General features: G+C 48.7%; 1 protein-coding gene across 13 annotated transcripts in view; it reads left to right on the plus strand.

The window, feature by feature from the left end:
• Positions 1-16962, plus strand: part of Mtss1 (MTSS I-BAR domain containing 1) — a 142789-nt gene that overhangs the window by 103023 nt on the left and 22804 nt on the right. For 8 of the 13 annotated variants that reach the window (XM_023564053.2, XM_013149945.3, XM_003467379.5 and 5 more), the window contains exons 4-7: positions 7461-7545; positions 8778-8869; positions 12127-12201; positions 16195-16206. In XM_023564053.2, the coding sequence (XP_023419821.1) occupies positions 7461-7545; positions 8778-8869; positions 12127-12201; positions 16195-16206 (264 nt within the window). The remainder of the gene's footprint in view (positions 1-7460; positions 7546-8777; positions 8870-12126; positions 12202-16194; positions 16207-16962) is intronic. The other 5 variants (XM_023564055.2, XM_005002604.4, XM_005002603.4 and 2 more) reach the window with 1 other exon arrangement.

A 16962-nucleotide genomic window follows, 5' to 3' on the forward strand; every position in this document is an offset into this window, starting at 1 on the left:
AGTCCTGAATGCCAGTCCTGAATTCTGTGACCTTGGGCAAACCATTGACTCTCTCTACACCTGCATCGGAGGGGCATCGTGAGGTTTTTAAACAAACGTAACATGGGCCTGTTACATCGCCGGCACTCAGTAAATGGGAGCTATTCCTAATAATGTAGATGGCAGCAACCTTGCTTTTGAAAAGGTGATAAAGTCTGGGTAGTGCGGCACGGTTCAGGAGTGTGCAGATGGGTCTTAGAGGAAGACTGTAGCACTCAGTATGCCCTGCTTCTGGGTATCTGAGGTTTCCAGTGCTCATGTTTATCCCGAGGATGTCTGACTGCCTGCTTTTGAAGCAGAGCAGGAGCTCAGCTGGAGGGCAGCGGTGGCTCCCACTGTGGGGTGCCAGCTCAGGGTCACTTCTGGGGATGGGTCCCCCAGCATATATTTCCTTGTTCTGATTTGCTGTCAGGCCACTTTCTGAACTACCCGATGTGCCATGAAAGCTTCCAGGCAGGGAGATGATGCTGAGACTCAGCTACTGTGGGTAACTGTACTGGACTGTTAAGTTTTGTATGCAAGAAAATGATACATGGTTTATGCATCTGGCCACATCTGCCTGCCTGCATTGGCATCAAGATGCTTGGCCCTGGCTCTCACCTGTGTGGCCGAGACAAACCATGGTGGTGGGAGCCCAGAGCGGCAGGTGTCAGGAAGCCAGCCATAATTCCTGGGTGACACCCCCACGGGTTTTGTAACCAGACACCATTCCATCGGAAATGAAGGCTGGGAGGCCTCTCCCTGTTGGAATGCGTCCTGTTCTGGTCTTCCTAACGTGAGTGTGGCTGTGTTTTTATTTCTGTATTACCATTCTCACTGTGCTTTTCAACAGCAACAAAGGAAGAGGAATATGGTCTTTGTGGCTTCTAGGTCCCTGTGTGCCAAAATCTCATGCTTGCTGGTCTCCAGCCGCCAGATGGTGGTGCCGTGGTGTGTGGTTTTGTTTCCTCTGCTTTTTGAAAAGTTGTGAAGTGGGAGAGATGGAGAAATGGGAGATTGATTGGAAGGTTGTCATCTGATAACAGCTTGCAGGATCTTCAGTCCCTGTGTGGGCACAATGGTGTCTTCCAAAAATATGAGGCTGACCCTTGGTAGCATTTGCTGAGTGCATGGTATTAACTGTCCCGTAAACACCAGCTGGGCTGCCCAGGACACGCCCAGCCATGCACAGCAGCTGAAGGAAGCCGGGTCAGAGCAGGAAGTTCACGTGCTGCTCTCTTCCTTGAAGTGCTGCCCTTGCGGTCGAAGGGAAGTTGTGCCTCCTTTGTCAGGGTGCATTAAGGGTTTATTTTTGAAGGTCTTTTCCTTCCTTTTGTCTTAAGGAACCTCTTTCTGTGGCTAAAAGTAGCATTCATATTTCCCATCTGTTAGCCTCCTTGACATCAGCTTGTATCGCAGGAAATTCTGGTGATCTGAAAGGTGGGTGCTTTAGTGGTTCCGGTGGTTCTGCAGCCCTCTGTGGGGCGGTGGGGGAGCCCAGTTGCACAGTGACACGCATGATCTATCACTGTCCCTGCGAGGCGGGGGAGCTCCTGGGCTGGGGTTGGAATGGCAGCCTGAATCGAGCCGCTGGCTGCCCCCATCTCCTTCCCTCCCGGGGCGTCAGATGATGCTGTCTTGTCCCAGTCGTCTATGGCTTCATACCCGAGGATAAAAATAAAATGCTGATGAAGTGAAAAGAAGCATGGTTTGTTAATTTGATGTTCTTAATGTTCTGAGCACTTGCTTTGACCTTTAGTGAAAATGACAGTCCCCGATAGAAGCCAGCTGCCTTGCTGGTGTGCAGCTGGAGGACTAGGAGGTGTTTCCTGAGGCAGGAAGGGCGCGGGAAGCTGGACGCTGTGTGAGTACCCGGGATGCTCCCTCCGGCCAGAGGCACAGAACTCTGGGGCCCCTTCCAAGGTCATCGTGGAAGCCCATCATTGCCAGTTTGAGGAGATGACAGGTTCACGCTGAGGGCAGGAACTGTCTTCTGCCTTCACAGCACGGCAGTTAGGCCAGGGCAGTGTTTCCCAAATAAGGAATGTTGAGGAGAGGAGCACTGTCCACGTCTACCTCGGCATCTAGGCCTCGAGTCTAGCTTGGAGGACACCCGGGGCTCCGCCCGCAGAACGCCCAGCAGGTGCACCCCTCTAGCTGGGCTGTGCCCTGGCCTGTGGTGTCAAGTGCTCCATCTGTTGCTTTATTGGTCAGGGTGGGGTTTGTACCCGGTGGCCTTGGGCTTTTGGTCCTCAGACTGAATCTTTGTGCCAAATGTGGTCTTCGTTAGCTGGAAGGGGTAGCATAAGCACCAAGCCCAGCAGAATGCAGGCTCACACACACTCTGAGACTATTTTGAAACATTTTTTCCTCTACCTTTTGAAGATCGTGTACTGTCACTTAACACTGCCAAAAAAAAAAAAAAAAAAAAAAAAGAAATTAAAAATATGTATATGTATCTCCTGAAACAGACCAAAAAGATGGTGAAAGGAGGGTTCCTAGCTTAACCTCGGGCTTGACACTCGCTCTTGCACGTGTCCTTGCCATGATGAGTGCCACCCTCCAGGTGTCCCCCAGGGTGACAGATGGTGCATCCAGCCAGGCCCTGACCGCCTCGCCAGAGCGGCCGCTGATGCGCACCGGGGCAGCTTCTGGGCTACGCTGCCTCAGCGCCTGCCGAGGTGATTTGGGGGCTGTCAGAGAACAAGGAAGGACAGAGAGAGACTATTTCCGCCTATACTGAAGTGGAAAAAGACAGCCTGCCTGCCTTCGTGGATGTGACCCTGGGTGTCCGGTGACGGTCCTGAGCACTGGATTCAGAGGCAGCTCTCCTTTGTCATTCTTGGCTGGAGGAAGCTGGTAAAGCAGCTTTTGGAGCTGTACAGTATAAAAGTCAACAGCTAAGGGAGGTACAGGGCCAGGGACATCTTTAAAAGCTGTGTTGCCGAGGGACAGCACCCTCTGTCCCAGAAGGTGAGGGCAGAGAGATCGAGGCTCTGTGGAGTCAGCGCGCCAGGGAACCTTCTGCTCCCACTGTGCCTTGCTGGCCTTGGCTCCCCTAATATGCAGGGAGAAGGAATAATTCCAGCTTTCATAGGTACTACCCTTTGCACTGTTAATGTGCTGTGTGTGTCCTGATTTGCCAGCTCATCTGAGAAGGCCGATATGAGCTGCGGGAGGAGAGAGGGCTGAGTGTGGGCGGCTGGTATATTGTAATGGGCACAGCACAGCCTGGCAGGCCAATTGCCCTGGCCTCTGCCCTCCTGGAGGATTTGCTGATGGTTGTTGTACCAGAGTTCTGCTTAATTTGCCTGCTGATGTAGCCCCTGCTTCTTACTTCCCTGTGGGGTACAACGACCTCAGTAGCACACGGCTGCTGGCTTCTCCTGCCGGGGTTGGAGACTTAACTAAGCGTGTGCGCCCCCCAACTTGGCTATGCTGGCTGTGTTACTGGCATTAAATAATTTCATCATAAGATGTGTAAGTCTCTGGAATAAGTATGAAAATCAAAACCGTTGTTTCTACAAAATAAATGAAACGCTTAGAAACGTAGGGTAAAAACTAGTTGTATTACAACAAAAGGATGCCATCACATTACATAAGAACAAAGCAATGGTTAGAGAAAGATCTGGGAGGATGGAGGTGGTGGCATGGTTGGGCGGAAGGGTCCTGCCTGGTGTTGGTGAGGCCTGAGGTTTTATTGCTGCACCATTCCAAAACAATTACGGACAAAAAGCAGTAAACAGAGGGCACGCAGTCTGCTTTACCAAGAACCCCAGCAGGAACTCACAGATGTGCATTTTGGTGAGAGGAAGTCTGCTGCCCAAATCGGGCTCACTGGGCACAGGTGAGGGGACAGGAAGGAAGGACATGCTGCTGGGGAGGGCTCCCGCTTTGTGTCCAGTATTGTGGCCTGCAGGACACATCGGGTCGCCTCCTTGCTGCCTGTGTCCCGTTAGGGAGTCCCCAAGCACCCAGAAGTTGAGATCCCTTTCTTAGCCAGGACTCCTTCTCCCCTGGACTTCTAGGTCCCTTCCTGCCTTCAGCATGTTAGCTCCTGCCCAGAGTGGGCTCTCGTTGGCCCCTGGTACTTACTTGGATGTTTCCAGTATTTTGGAGGTGAACATCCTGCTTCTTGTGAAGTAAATGTGTCCCTGTATCTGACATGGTGGGAGTGTCAGTTGTGTGTTCTTACACATTCAGATATCTTCAGTGGCAAGCAGGGTGTTTGTTCATTGCAAGAGCATAAGTGCCCAGTTAGCTGTGTGCTCTTGTGACTGGGAGGCAGAGACTGTGACAGTTTAAGGGCTTTGGGGTTGAGTGTGTGAGAGAGGCCAGGTGGGCATGGCAGAGGAGCTGATTTTTGCCCAGTGAGACCTGTTTTGGGTTTCAGATTTCTACATTTGCAGGGTCATAAATCTCTGTTGCCTTAGGGCACCAAGTCTGTGGAACTCGGTTACAGCAGCAGTAGGAAACTAAGGCACCCTTGCTTCTCTAGACTGGGTTTTCTAATAAGGGACACGGACGTTTATGGAATAGGCAAAAGACAGACTAAGTCCTGGTCCAGCCTCTCGGGCGGGGCTCAGCCTGGTGGTTTGTTGGTAATGCTGGTTCCTCTGTTCAGCACGAGTGCCAGGCGCAGAGGATTCAGAGTGCCTGAGAGCTTGGTGAACTCACAAGCAGTGAGTCCCTCAACCTCCCCTGTGGCTCTGTGTTCTCACCATCAAGTTGGAGTTATTTCAGATTTCTCCTTTCTTCTTTGAGCTCCAGCCAATTTCCTTTGATCAAAGCTACTGATTAAATATATATTAAGTATACTACTGATTTTATATATATATATATATATATATATATATATATATATATACAAACAAGGGCCAGGGAGCGCACAAGCTGTTGTTTGTGCTTGCATGGACGGGCCTATTTTTAGTGGGCCCCTGTTGCTGAGACCAGGTCTTGGGGTCTGCAGGTGGCAGGTGGATGGTGACATGCAGGTGGTGGACACTGCCTGATGTTCCCAGGCTGCTTGTTACGCCTGCAGCTCAGAGTTTCGGGGAGGTGCTGTGCTTTCCTCAGGGTGAAGTAAATGTATGGAGAGAATCTGGGAAGGATCTGGAATGGTGGGGCAGAGCAGCGCAGCGAGGGCTCCCATGAGGGGCTCCCCTCTGTGCTGTCCCAGAAGCCTGCTGGGGTGAGCTCAGTGCCCAGAGTACCGGTTAGCCTCACAGAAGCTTGGCAGCTGTTGTGGGTGACCGAGAGGAGCCCCGGGCTCTCATCCTTGGCTTTTGTTTCCAAGGCCCCCCCCCCTCTGGGGCGGGGCCCATTGAGTCCCATTTACCATGTGACTTTGGAGAAACTTTTGAAGTTTTTTCCCATCTGTAGAATGGTACCAGTGTGATGGGCAGTGTTGTGAGGTTAAATGAGTCACTCTGGGCCAGGGCCTGGTCCCCCCATGTGGCTGTACACATTGTGCCTCAGCCTCCTACACTGTCCTGCCACACAGTGCTGGCTATGTCCTACGGATTATTTCACCAGTTTCCTGGAGTGGGATTTGGTATTGCAGACAACATTGAGTGACTGCCCTCATAGGCGAGGATTTTCCTCATCCCCAGTTATTTCCTTGGCTAAGTTTCCAGGATCAGCGCTGCTGGGGCACAGAGAGCGCATGCTGTCAAGGCTTTCTTGAAAGATTGACTGGATTCCCTGTGGGACAGGGTTAGTCTACACTCTTACCTGGGTGAGTGTGCTGGTTTCTGATGTGGCCAGGTGATGAACTCTTTATCAGATGAAGGCCCAGAAGGGATGCGAGATACTTCCATGGAGGTAAAGCCACCTTCATCTTCACACACCTGCAGTAGAAGCTCTAGAAGCTGGAGTGAGCCCCAGTGTGGGTGGAGCGTGTGGGCACAGTGCCCTCTGCTGGCTCCCTGCTGCAGAGATGTGTGGCAGTGGAGGAGGTAGTGAGCTCAGTGCTCAGTGCTGACCCCAGACCCTTGGTGCAAGTGCCAGGAAATGAAGAGCAACATTGTAACGAGCTTTGGCCACTTAAATTCAGCCTTGGGTGACATTTACTTCATGGCCAGGTTCATATGCAGCAGTAACTTTCAGCAGTGAATGCTTCGGGCCCTGCGGAACATTTGACGCTGTGAGGAGACCTTGAATTTGTAAGTGGCGTCAATCTGAGAGTGGAGGAGCCCAAGGGTGCTGCTGCCCTCTAGTGGGAGGGGCCCAGGGGCACTGCCACGTGTGTAGGGTGCACAGGGAGCCCCACAGCAAAGGGCGCTGGGTTTAAGGTTCGGAAGCCTCCTGTGAAGGAAGTGTCTCTTTACAGGCCAAAATAAAGTCTAAAAATATTAATATTTAATATGTGTCACTGTTATCATTATGACTTGGTGGTAGAAACTTGCTAATTTTGCAGCATAAAATGAAAAGAAAAACAGGTGGAACTGAAACAACAAACTGGCATTTCTGAAAGAGGGGGCCAGATAGAACTCATAGAATGTTCCATGTACTCGTAAGAGGGAAATGCTTTTCTGTTGACTTGACTTGGTTAAACCTGCTGTAAATTCCTGCCGCTTTTCTTGAAGGCTTCATCTGCTAAAAATAGAGCTGTATTTGATGCCTACCCCCGCTTCACAAGTGCCAGTGTGTTGCTAAGGTTAATAACCATGCTGTCCGGGGTCTGGAATGCAGTTACCACCTGAGGTTACCATTGGTTGCCCCCTTCCTCCCCTGGATGCTGACTCAAGCATTGTTTTGGGGGGAAGGGATAGAAGAATTTAGAGTGATCTCACAGAAGGGTGTGCCTAAAGGGGAAGTATGGCAAGAATTTTTGGAAAAGCAAATTGTGCTGCAACTGCCTTCCACATTTGCTGAGCCAGAAGACCTCTGCTGCTTGTGTCAGCTAAAGCTGCTTACAGAACATGGTGGTGTTTCATTTTTATTTAGCCTTGCTGTTCTCCAAATGACTTGCATTGTAATGCATGAGTGTTGAAATAATTCACTGGAGCCTCCTTGGCCGTCTAGATAATGTTGGGATTATTTAGCCAGAAACAGGGAGATAAAGGGAATCTGCAGCTTTACCCTGAACATCAGACACTGTTTTGATTATCTCGCGTGAGAAGTGTTTTTTTCAAACTATAGGTCCTATTAATGAGTGGATTGTCAGGTTAATTAGCAGATCACCACCAACATCATAGCAACAGCAAATAATCAGGTAGAATGGGAACTATCAAAGAGTTTGGCTGCTGTATAAACATGTCACCATACATAGGTATGTTTACATATGTGTTCCTGTGTGTGCACACACATGCATGATGAGTTTGAAAGACAGCAGCCTAGATTTTAGTGTGACGAGACCTGGCTTGCTTTTGAGCTGCTCTGTGGACTAGGGGACTCCTGTGTATCACCCATTCTTAGCTTTCCTTCTGTTGCTCTTCCAGGCGGTACGCGGGAGATCGGCTCGGCCCTCACCAGGATGTGCATGAGACACAGAAGCATAGAAGCCAAGCTGAGGCAGTTTTCCAGGTGAGCAAAGTGCCCTTGCTGGTTCAGGTTGGAGGTGTAGTGATGCACACCGTGCCTTGCTTTGAGCAGTGCCTGTCTCCTGCAACCCGGGCTTTCCCCGACGGCCTTCACTGAAGAAGCATCTGTTGGGGCCCTGCTGCTTGTCAGGCCTGGGTCTAGTGCAGTGGTGGCAAACCTATGGCACATGGGCTGAGCTGCAGTAGGCCATTTGCATCATCAAAAGCTCTAAAAGGTTTACCACCATCCCTGATCAAGGCTGGGGCTGCAGTGGGGGACCACCATCCAGGTCCCTGCCTTCCAGAGGCTGCAGCTCCATCTGCGTGGCCCGGCATCTCTGCCCAGGTCTCTCCTCGGCTCCACTGAACTGAGGAGCCAGTTGTCCTGCTGAGGCACGCTGAGCCCTGCCTTGTGGGATCCTCTTAGAAGAGAGAATGGCTCCTGGAGCCCTTCACATCACCTTCCCAGCTTTCAGAGCAGAGAGAAGGCCCAAGCTGGCACTGGGTGTGGACTCGCCAGCATAGAAATGAAAATGCACATCTGTTTCTAAGTGGTATACGCAGCAGGGGCTGAAGGTTGTGTTTGGGGCAGTATGGAGTAAACTTAGGGTGCACCTGGAGACCCCTTGACCTCTCAGTGGACCGGAAGCTGGCAGGGCAGCTCGAGCCTTCTCTGAAGCTCTTAGTGCTCCCCTCTCAAGGCCGGGCACAGTTGGTTTCCCCGATAATGTGCCCTCCCAGACACACACTAACACCTGAGTCTTTGAGAATGCACAGTGCTGGGTCCCCATCCTCAAAAGCTTCTGTGGGAGGTGACTGCCTCTGGGTGAGCCCTGTTTTCTGGTTTAACACGATTGCTGGGAAGTGAGAAGGGGTCACTCCCACCAGTCATGCATACAGCTTCTTGTAGTCTTCTCAGAAGCATCCTGAGAACGAGGCAGCCCCTGATGCGAGGGTTGGCTCCTTCTGCCGCTTCTCTTGCTTCGAGGGTGTGGTGCAGGTTTGTTCTGACAATGATGTGTGAGCCCTGACAGCAGATTATATCTGTTTAGGGCTGGGGATTTAGCTCAGCGGCATAAGTGACTGCTTTGCCAGCAGGCAGTCGTGAGTTTGATCCCTGGTACCCATAAAAAAGAAAGAGACAAAAAACAACAACAGCAAAAAAACAAACAAACAAACAAAAAAACACAAAAGAATGTATCTGTTTAACTTCTTTTCTTTCTCTTTTGGCAAAAGTGCTTTAATTGATTGTCTGATAAATCCACTTCAAGAGCAGATGGAAGAGTGGAAGAAAGTGGCCAACCAGCTGGATAAAGATCATGCAAAAGGTACAGGATCTCACATCTGCCATGTCCCCACACCTGGGAGGAGCCCTGGGTGTTGTCTGCCACCTCTGTCACCAAAATAGCTCAGGACCCTCTCTGTCCCTGCTTCTCCTTAGAGACATTAACATGTTGAAGATGAGAAGTCCAAAGGGGTCCCATGGCAGGACTGAGTGCCGTTTTGGGGGCATGAAACATCACTCAGCAGCTGATAGTCTTTCTCCTTGGTAACATTGTGGTCAGCTGAGTTAAATGTGCCTTATGATCTCAGGTTTAAATGGCTTAGTTACTTTTCTCAGTGCTGAGACAAAATACCTGATATCCAAAGTGCAAAGGTATGTTTAGTTCACAGTTGGTGGATGTTTCAGTATGTGATCTGCTGGCCCCAAGGCAGGGTGGCACATGGCAGAGGGGTAACAGTTCATGGTGATGGAAGACAGCAAAAGGAAGCAAGGGAAGTGTGAAGCGAGCGTCTTTCTGTCCCTCATAGAGTATCCAGTCTACTGGGACGAGGGCTGTGCCTTCCTAGTCAGTGGACTGATCCAGCAATCCCCCATCCTACTCCTAACAGCTTTAATCCCAGAATTGCACAGTGAATCAGTCACACACCCTAGACTCATCCATCTTTAAAAAGACTTCCCCCATAACTACATGAGGTTTGGAGGGGACATCTAGACACAAACCATAACAGAAGGGATTTCAAGGGACTTGGAAAACCAGGATTCTGATACACTGACCTTGGCCATTCTCTCCGTGTTGTCTGGAGTGAAGTGGTTTACTTAGCTGTCAAGGACCTTGCTGTACCCTTCACACTGACCAGCAAGCCCTTCATGGTGAGGTTTTGTCCCTTTTTTTGGGTCATCCTGACATTGTTTATGTGCTGAGTCCTAAAGATACATAGAAATAAGTGGTTCTTACTAACAGGGGAACCAGTGAACTTCACTGGGAGACACAGCCAGTGACTGCTCCAGAGGTGTGCAGAAGCCACTTTCCATTGGCTTTGGAAAGAGGCCTCCTTTGGGCCTCAGAGAAGATTGATTTTGCCTGCTTTTGGCCATTCGATGAAACTTAATCCACAGCCAGGGGCTGGACAGTCATATTTCCCTCAGCTCTTTCATCCTTTTTCTCATTCATGTACCTTGGAGCTGTTGAGTTGTGCTGTGCTCTGTGTCCGCATTCTCATCATGGCCACAAAAATACACCGATCTTGATTTGGGGGCTTGTCCTCTAAACTTGGGTAGGCACAGACCGTAGAGTCTTGTGGTCCTGTCTTCTTTGTACTGGAGATTGGTCTGACAAAAACTACAGCAGCCATTCTATTGGAGAACGAGGAATGGCAAGGGCCTGGGTACACTGAGATCTCACCTTTGGAGAAAGATGCTGGTGTTGCTTGCAGCTTTGAGGAAGAGTTAGGTTGAAAGTCATTTTGTTCCCAGTTTTTAAATATGTACACAGATTGTATGGCTTTTGCCACTAAAGCAATAAAATATAACCATGCGATAGAAAAAGACATTTTCAGAAGTACGGGTAGACTTGCCAAATATTTAGCAATTGTATTAAAAGATTACTGGAATCTTTTATTCTTTCTACCCTGGTTTTTTTTTGGGGGGGGGGCGGGGTACATGACCATGCACTTGCAAGGCAGGCGCTTATGCCACTGAGATAAATTCCTGGCCCTCTATCCTGATTTGAAAAAAAGTTAGAATTCATCTTTAACAGGAAACATGTCATCCTAAACCTGTGTTTGTTTTAAGAGTCATTTTAAAAAGTTTTTCCTTAAAATCTCCCCAAAGTGGCATTCCCCAGCTGGGACTAGTTTGATACCATCTTAAAAAGTCTTTTTTTCTGCTCATCTGAAGTTAGCGAGCTAGGTGGCTGTCCCACCATTGATGGTCAGACTTCTGTCAGTTCCCGGGGTGCTTCCCTCTGTACCTCCATTAGGTAAAATAAAGTAGAAATACTTGACAGTTTTTTCCAATGGGAGAGAGTTTACATTCATCCCACACCATTTTTTCTTTTTCTTTTTTGTACTGGGGATCGAACTCCCGACCATACGCTTTCAAGGCAGGCACTTACGCTGCTGAGCTAAATCCCTGATTCCACGCTATTTTTTCGTGCCACTTTTTCATTGAATGCACCCATTTGCTGGAGCAGCAGAGCTGAGGGTTTTTTTTTTGTTTGTTTTTTGTTTTTTTTTAAAGCCAAGACTTCAAATTTGGTTGTGTGTGGCTTTTATAAAGAGACTTTGCTGAGTGCGTGGGGAAAAGGCTTGCACAGAGCTCTGCTGATCTTTCCTCCTCTAGCAGAACAGAGATCCTTGTTTTAATTGAATGTCCTCTGTGCTGCCTCCTGGCTGTGTGCAGAGAGTGCTTCTCAGTTTACATGCAGAGACAGAACACTGGGCCTGAGTGGGCATGTGTACTCACTGTTGGTCTAGACTGGTCAGGAGATTTAGGGTCCCAGGTCAGGTGTGGGAGAGAACCCCTTGTCCATCCCCATGAGAACCCGGCTGCTGGGCTGCCTCTCAGAGTGCACAGAGGTGACCAAGGCGTAGCTTCGCCCATTGGGAAGGCGGAGAGAAATACAGAGAGAGAACTCAGAAGCCCAAGGCAGCTGAGCACAAGCTTGGTCGGGGGAGAGAAACTGAGGTAGTGTTTGACAGGTCCCAGTGGATGGATACAGTCTCACTACACTGAATCTGGGGCGGGGCTAGTGTCCTTGCCAGAGAGTGAGCCAGGGGTGCTGGAGAAACATCAGCCAAGAGCAGGAAGCTGCCATGGGCCTCAGTCCGGTCTGCACAAACCTGGTCAGCAGCGTGAGGAGCCCGAATTAGCAGGGCACAGAGCCCAGACAGGACGAGAACAGCATTGGGCTGTAAGCAGATGTTCTGGCCGTGGTCCGTTGATGCTCCAACAAAGGCGTCTCGTACGCTCCCTGCCCTGGGAAAGTAGGTAGCACAGAAAATCTTCCGTGACTCTTGAGCCAAGAAACGGTGAATTCTTTTTGTTTTTATCAAAATATTCCCAGATGACATCCTTCCTCAAGGCTGACACAAGAAGGACAGGCCCGAGTGCATTTGTTGCTGTCATGTAAAGTTTCTTTGTTGTAAAATGTCATCCTGGGAGTTTTATCGTAGAATATTTCCACAGAGTTATTTACTGCCTGTCAGAGTTTGTGCCTTTTCTGACAAAAGTAGTGGCTATTCCTGAGTATTTTCTGTTCAGCTTAATTGTAAAGTCACTCAATATTCTGCTTTATTTTAGAATATAAGAAAGCTCGCCAAGAGATAAAAAAGAAGTCTTCAGATACGCTGAAACTGCAGAAGAAGGCAAAAAAAGGTAACTAAATATTCTGCCCCTAATACCTGTTACACTGAGACACGTATTGGTTTGTTGTTAAAACGAAGGTGTTCGATGCATAGACATCTTTGTCTGTGATGGCCTGAAGAACAGACAGGAGCAGTTAGACTCAGGAGAATAAAGTGCTCGGGGGGCCAGGGATTTAGCTCAGTGGTGCAGCACCTGCCTGGCAAGTGTGAGGTCCTGGGTTCGATTCCCGGTGCCACCCCTCCTCCCAAAAAAGAATTGACGTGTTTAGAATGCAGAATCTTATTAATTCAAAGCCCTGCCAAGTAGCGCTTGACTTACTCTTTCTGCCCCTTTATCTATCAAAGATGGGCATTTCCCATGCCTATGGTACTTTGTAATGGAAACTGTAAGTTCTTTTTTAAGAAAGAATTGGGATAATACGAAAAAGGCCTTATGCAAATGTCCCGTAGTAATTATTACAGAAATGATGTCATTTTCTCCTGTATGTTTTCTATAAGCTTCTGTTAAGTCTCTTGAGAGTGTTAGAAGGGGGTTCAGGGAGAACCAGAAAAACACTGCCCTTTGGGGGATTTTTCTTGATCTTCGTGAGGGCAGAGCCTGACAGTTCACCAACCACTCAGGGAAACAAGGAGGGTACAGTGTGATTCTTGTCTCTTGTGAATCTGTGAACGCTCATACCCACGACCCGTCAGGATGGATGGAAGCTGGCCCGGGTCCACTGTGCAGGCACCCTCAGCATTTTACTGCGGGCTACACGTGAGAATCTTCTCTGAGACGGAGATGCCGGTGCTGCTTCAGGGCTTTGTTCTGGAGCCCTAGATTGTGAATCTGTTGTACCCCAGCTGATGAGATGTGGTCCTCCCACCGGGGTGCTCCAAGGCGGGTGTGTGTCTGGGACAGCAGCCTTTTAGGGAGCATTCTGGAGCCAAAGAGCCATCTTGCACTTTCCGAAACAAGCAGTTTTCCTTGGGAATCAGTGGAATCTGATTAGGAAAATGGGGCGGTAGAGGCTGTTCATGTCTGCAGTTTGCCACTCTGACAGTAAAGTCCCAAAGTGGGCCTGGCAGTACATGTCTGTAGTTCCAGCACTCTGGGAGGCTGAGAAGGGATGGTTGAACTTCAGCCCAGCTGAGCAACTCACTTTGGAGGCTCTGTCGCAAAATGAAAACTAATCCTAGCACTCAGGAGGCTGAGGCAGGAGGAGCACTGCGAGTTCAAGGCCAGCCTGAGCTACATTAGACCCCATCTCCAAAAGCAAAAACAAAAACAAAAAGTAAAAGGGCCTGGGGATGTAGCTTAACACGAAAGCCCTGGGTTCAACCCAGGATAAAGAAGTCCTTTTCTTTGTTTTTCCAAAAATGGTAAGCTCATCTCAAGATAAAGGCAGCAGGATTTTTTTTAACCCACAATCGAATTTTCTGCTTGGCTTGGCTCTGGGCATTTCTTTGGGATGTGTTTTTCTGATCTTGTGTTTCAGATTTATATTTTACCTGATCAGAGCAGCTGGAAGCTGGTGTTTGACTAGTGACATTTTAGTGAGCAATAAATTGTTTACAAATAAAATTGCTCTATGGTCCATCAAACCTGGGCCTGTGAGGAGTGGGCTGGTCTACCTCATTGGCGGCTTGCAGCTTTGATGGGCTGATGAACCCGGAGAGATGGTCCTGGAAGATGCTTGGGCTAAGAAAGGGTTGGGAGTTTGGTGAAGAAGAGAGAGTAAGAAAAAGTAACAATTTTCTGGTTAGCTCTTCCTGAGTTTTCCTTTCCAAACTGTAAATTCTGGCTGGTAATCCTTTTAGCTGAGTTCTGCAGGGCGGCTAAGCAGATCCTTGCTGGCCACTTAGTCACCAGCATTGGCCAGTGAGCTTAATTTGGGTGAAAGCCCCATAAGTTGATCACAGTGCAACATCAAAAGAAGCTTCTGGCAACTAGATCTGGCCAGCATTGGCTCAGACTGCCTAGAGGATACCAAGCTGCCCTGCAGGCTGGGCAGGAAGGTCTGGGACTCACAGGGTGTCCGAGAACCTGGAACCTGCAGGGTATCTGGTCTTGGACGAATCTGTATCCAGTTGTGAGGTTTCTTGGGCATGGGGCACGGGTCCTGAGGCCGATAGAGGGGGCTGTGGTCCAGGCTTTCCGGAGTGCTCTCTTCTCAGCACCACCACCTCGCCGGTGTCTCAGCCACCTGTCCTTTGCAGATGGTGTGTGCAAGCCTGCAAGATCAGTCAGGTCAGCAGCAGTAATCTAGTTATTTTCAGGATGACATTTATACGTTTTTAAAAAAATTATTTAAGTGTACTTCCTGAGCCCGGTGTTCAGCTCGTAGTTTTGCATCTTAGGAGTGAGAATGCTCTTCCATAAGGTTGGCAGAGTTGTCACTCTGGTCAGCATCTTGTGTGCGCTCTCCTGCGGGCACTGGATCTGAGAACCGCCTGCAATTTAGGGGGCAGAAGAAATTCAAAGGCTTGTGGTTGTTTGAGCCACGGTTAGCTGCTAAAAAACCTCTTGAGGTGTTAAGCGGTTTTCTGCCATACCTTTTTGAGATCTTTGATCTAGAAATTCTTGACTCTTCCTTGTCGAAATTTCACATCCGCTGTGCATATTACTGTGATTTTACCACTTTAGCTTGGACAGACAGCTGTCATACGGGCTATGATCTTTCACCTTTCCACTCTTCAGAGGTCACCTTGTATCATGCACTTTAATCTTTTTTATATAGAGTGGAGATTTGTAATCTAAAGGTACTCAAGTATTTGTGTCGAACAAACTTACATGGATTGTTAGGTTTTTGTCCCCAAATTCTTAAAAAGCAGCATGTCATGTGCTCAGCTGTGGAGGAATGTCAGGCTTGGGGGACAGCTCCCGGGGAGCCCACGGGCAAGAGCTGAGGCTGGAGAGGGATGGTTCCCAACCTCTGCACAGGATCAGCAGCACAGGGTGGAGCCAGTCTTGTCAGCAGGTGAGGGAGGGCACAGAGCAGCAGGAAGCTGGGGAAACTGTGTGGTGCTGCGGTGGTATCTTTTGCTGCAGGATGGGAGTGCATTGCTTTTGGAGGGCATTCCTGGAGAAATCAGGGAGAACCGGAAGTTGCAGACATAATAATCTGCATTCCTGTTATCCATCTAACTGTGTGAAGTCAGCAGCCATATTTCTCATTTAACTTAACTCCCATATTACCATTATTCCCAAGGTTTGCAGTACTGGAGATTGAATCCCTGGAGTGAAACTGGGATCAAACCCAAGGACTTACACATGCTGAGCAAGTGCTCTACCTCTGAGCAGTGCCCCTGGCCTCCATGTCGTTAGCTGAAACTTAGAAATTGGATTGAGGATGTAGCTCAGGGACAGAGTGCTTGCCTAGTATGTCTAAGGCACTGGGTTTGACCCCCAGCACTGCAAAAATACATACATACATACATACATACATTAATTATGGTAGAGCTTTCTGTTTTGATCTGGAGAGGCAGAACTGGGTGATTACATGTGAACCACATAAAGAATCCATCATTTGCAGTGGAGTTTGCAAAGCCAGTCTTACAATATATAATAGACTCAACGGAGTTCCATGCCAGTATAGTATTTGTATATTAAAGTTTTAGGTTTTTAAGTTTCATTCTACTTTAAAGTTTGGCTTGTTAGATTTCCCCGATGTGTTTCAGCTTATGATACATTATACTTCAGAGATTGTCTTGCTGAGGCATCTGCCGTGGCCTCTTTTGGGTCTGTAGTCTTCACCTCTCTTCACGGAACCCTTATCTATGTGAGCAGCACAGACGACTTGGGCCAGTTTCTGTTCGGGTGAGGAGGACAGGGCACTGGGAGCACTGGCCAGGCAGGAAGGGAAGCATGGACGTGGCTCTTGGAGGGTGTGGGCTTCACCGCCCGGCCGTCCATGCGAGCAAAAGCTAAAGGAGGCCACTGCTCGAATACCAGTTTGACTCTTGTTGTTTTCCTTTTTGTGTCAATTGTGTATCCTGCACTTTCTCACCGTGTGCCCGCCAGTGGACGCCCTGGGTAAGTCTGCTCTCCCGCTCTCTGGTGGCTGGTCGCAGTGTGGTCCTTGCTGTGGGCTTTCTGTGGTTGTTCAGACCTCCTCTAGCTGCCCAGGTTTTCCTGCCAGCTCAGAACAATCAGTCGTGTCACCTGCCTTCCCGTAACTTTAATGAAATTGTGTGTGCGTGTGCTTTAATCTTGGATGTTTGGGTACTGAGAGTGCTAGCATCATGTTCTATGGACCTTTCTGTCTGCATAATTCAGTATTAGACTCATGGAAAAAAGAAATACCGAGTGATTTAAATACCGCCTATTCTGTAAGAATTCAGTATGTTTTTACATAATACATGTATACACCTGTGCATACATGTGCATGTGTTTCTATTCCACAAACAGAGCAATGAGAGCTACACTGTGTAACTCTGCAAATTAATTCCCAAATCTGATTTGGTTGTAATAAGATTACAAAATATCCAACTTTGCCTGCTGAAGGCCATACAGTTCTTTCCAAAACCAATAATTCATTAAAAAAAATCAGCTAAGTATTTCTTATTTCATCAGAGTTTGTGAATGTTTTATTTCAAAGGAATCCAGTCTTCAAATCCAGCCCACAGATGATTCTCTGGATTGAATGTGAGCCTCAATGAGTGATTGTGCTGCTGAACTGCAGGTTGCTTTGGGGTCTTGTTGCTGTGCTCCTGTCCTGGGAAGCTCTGTCTGTGAGGTGTGTGTGTGGCCCTGGCCTCATGTGTCCAGCTGTTCTCTGAGCCTTTGACT

Source organism: Cavia porcellus, unplaced genomic scaffold, assembly GCF_034190915.1.
Source record: "Cavia porcellus strain 051 isolate PalLab524CR breed Dunkin Hartley unplaced genomic scaffold, mCavPor4.1 scaffold_19, whole genome shotgun sequence".
Lineage (NCBI taxonomy): Eukaryota > Metazoa > Chordata > Mammalia > Rodentia > Caviidae > Cavia > Cavia porcellus.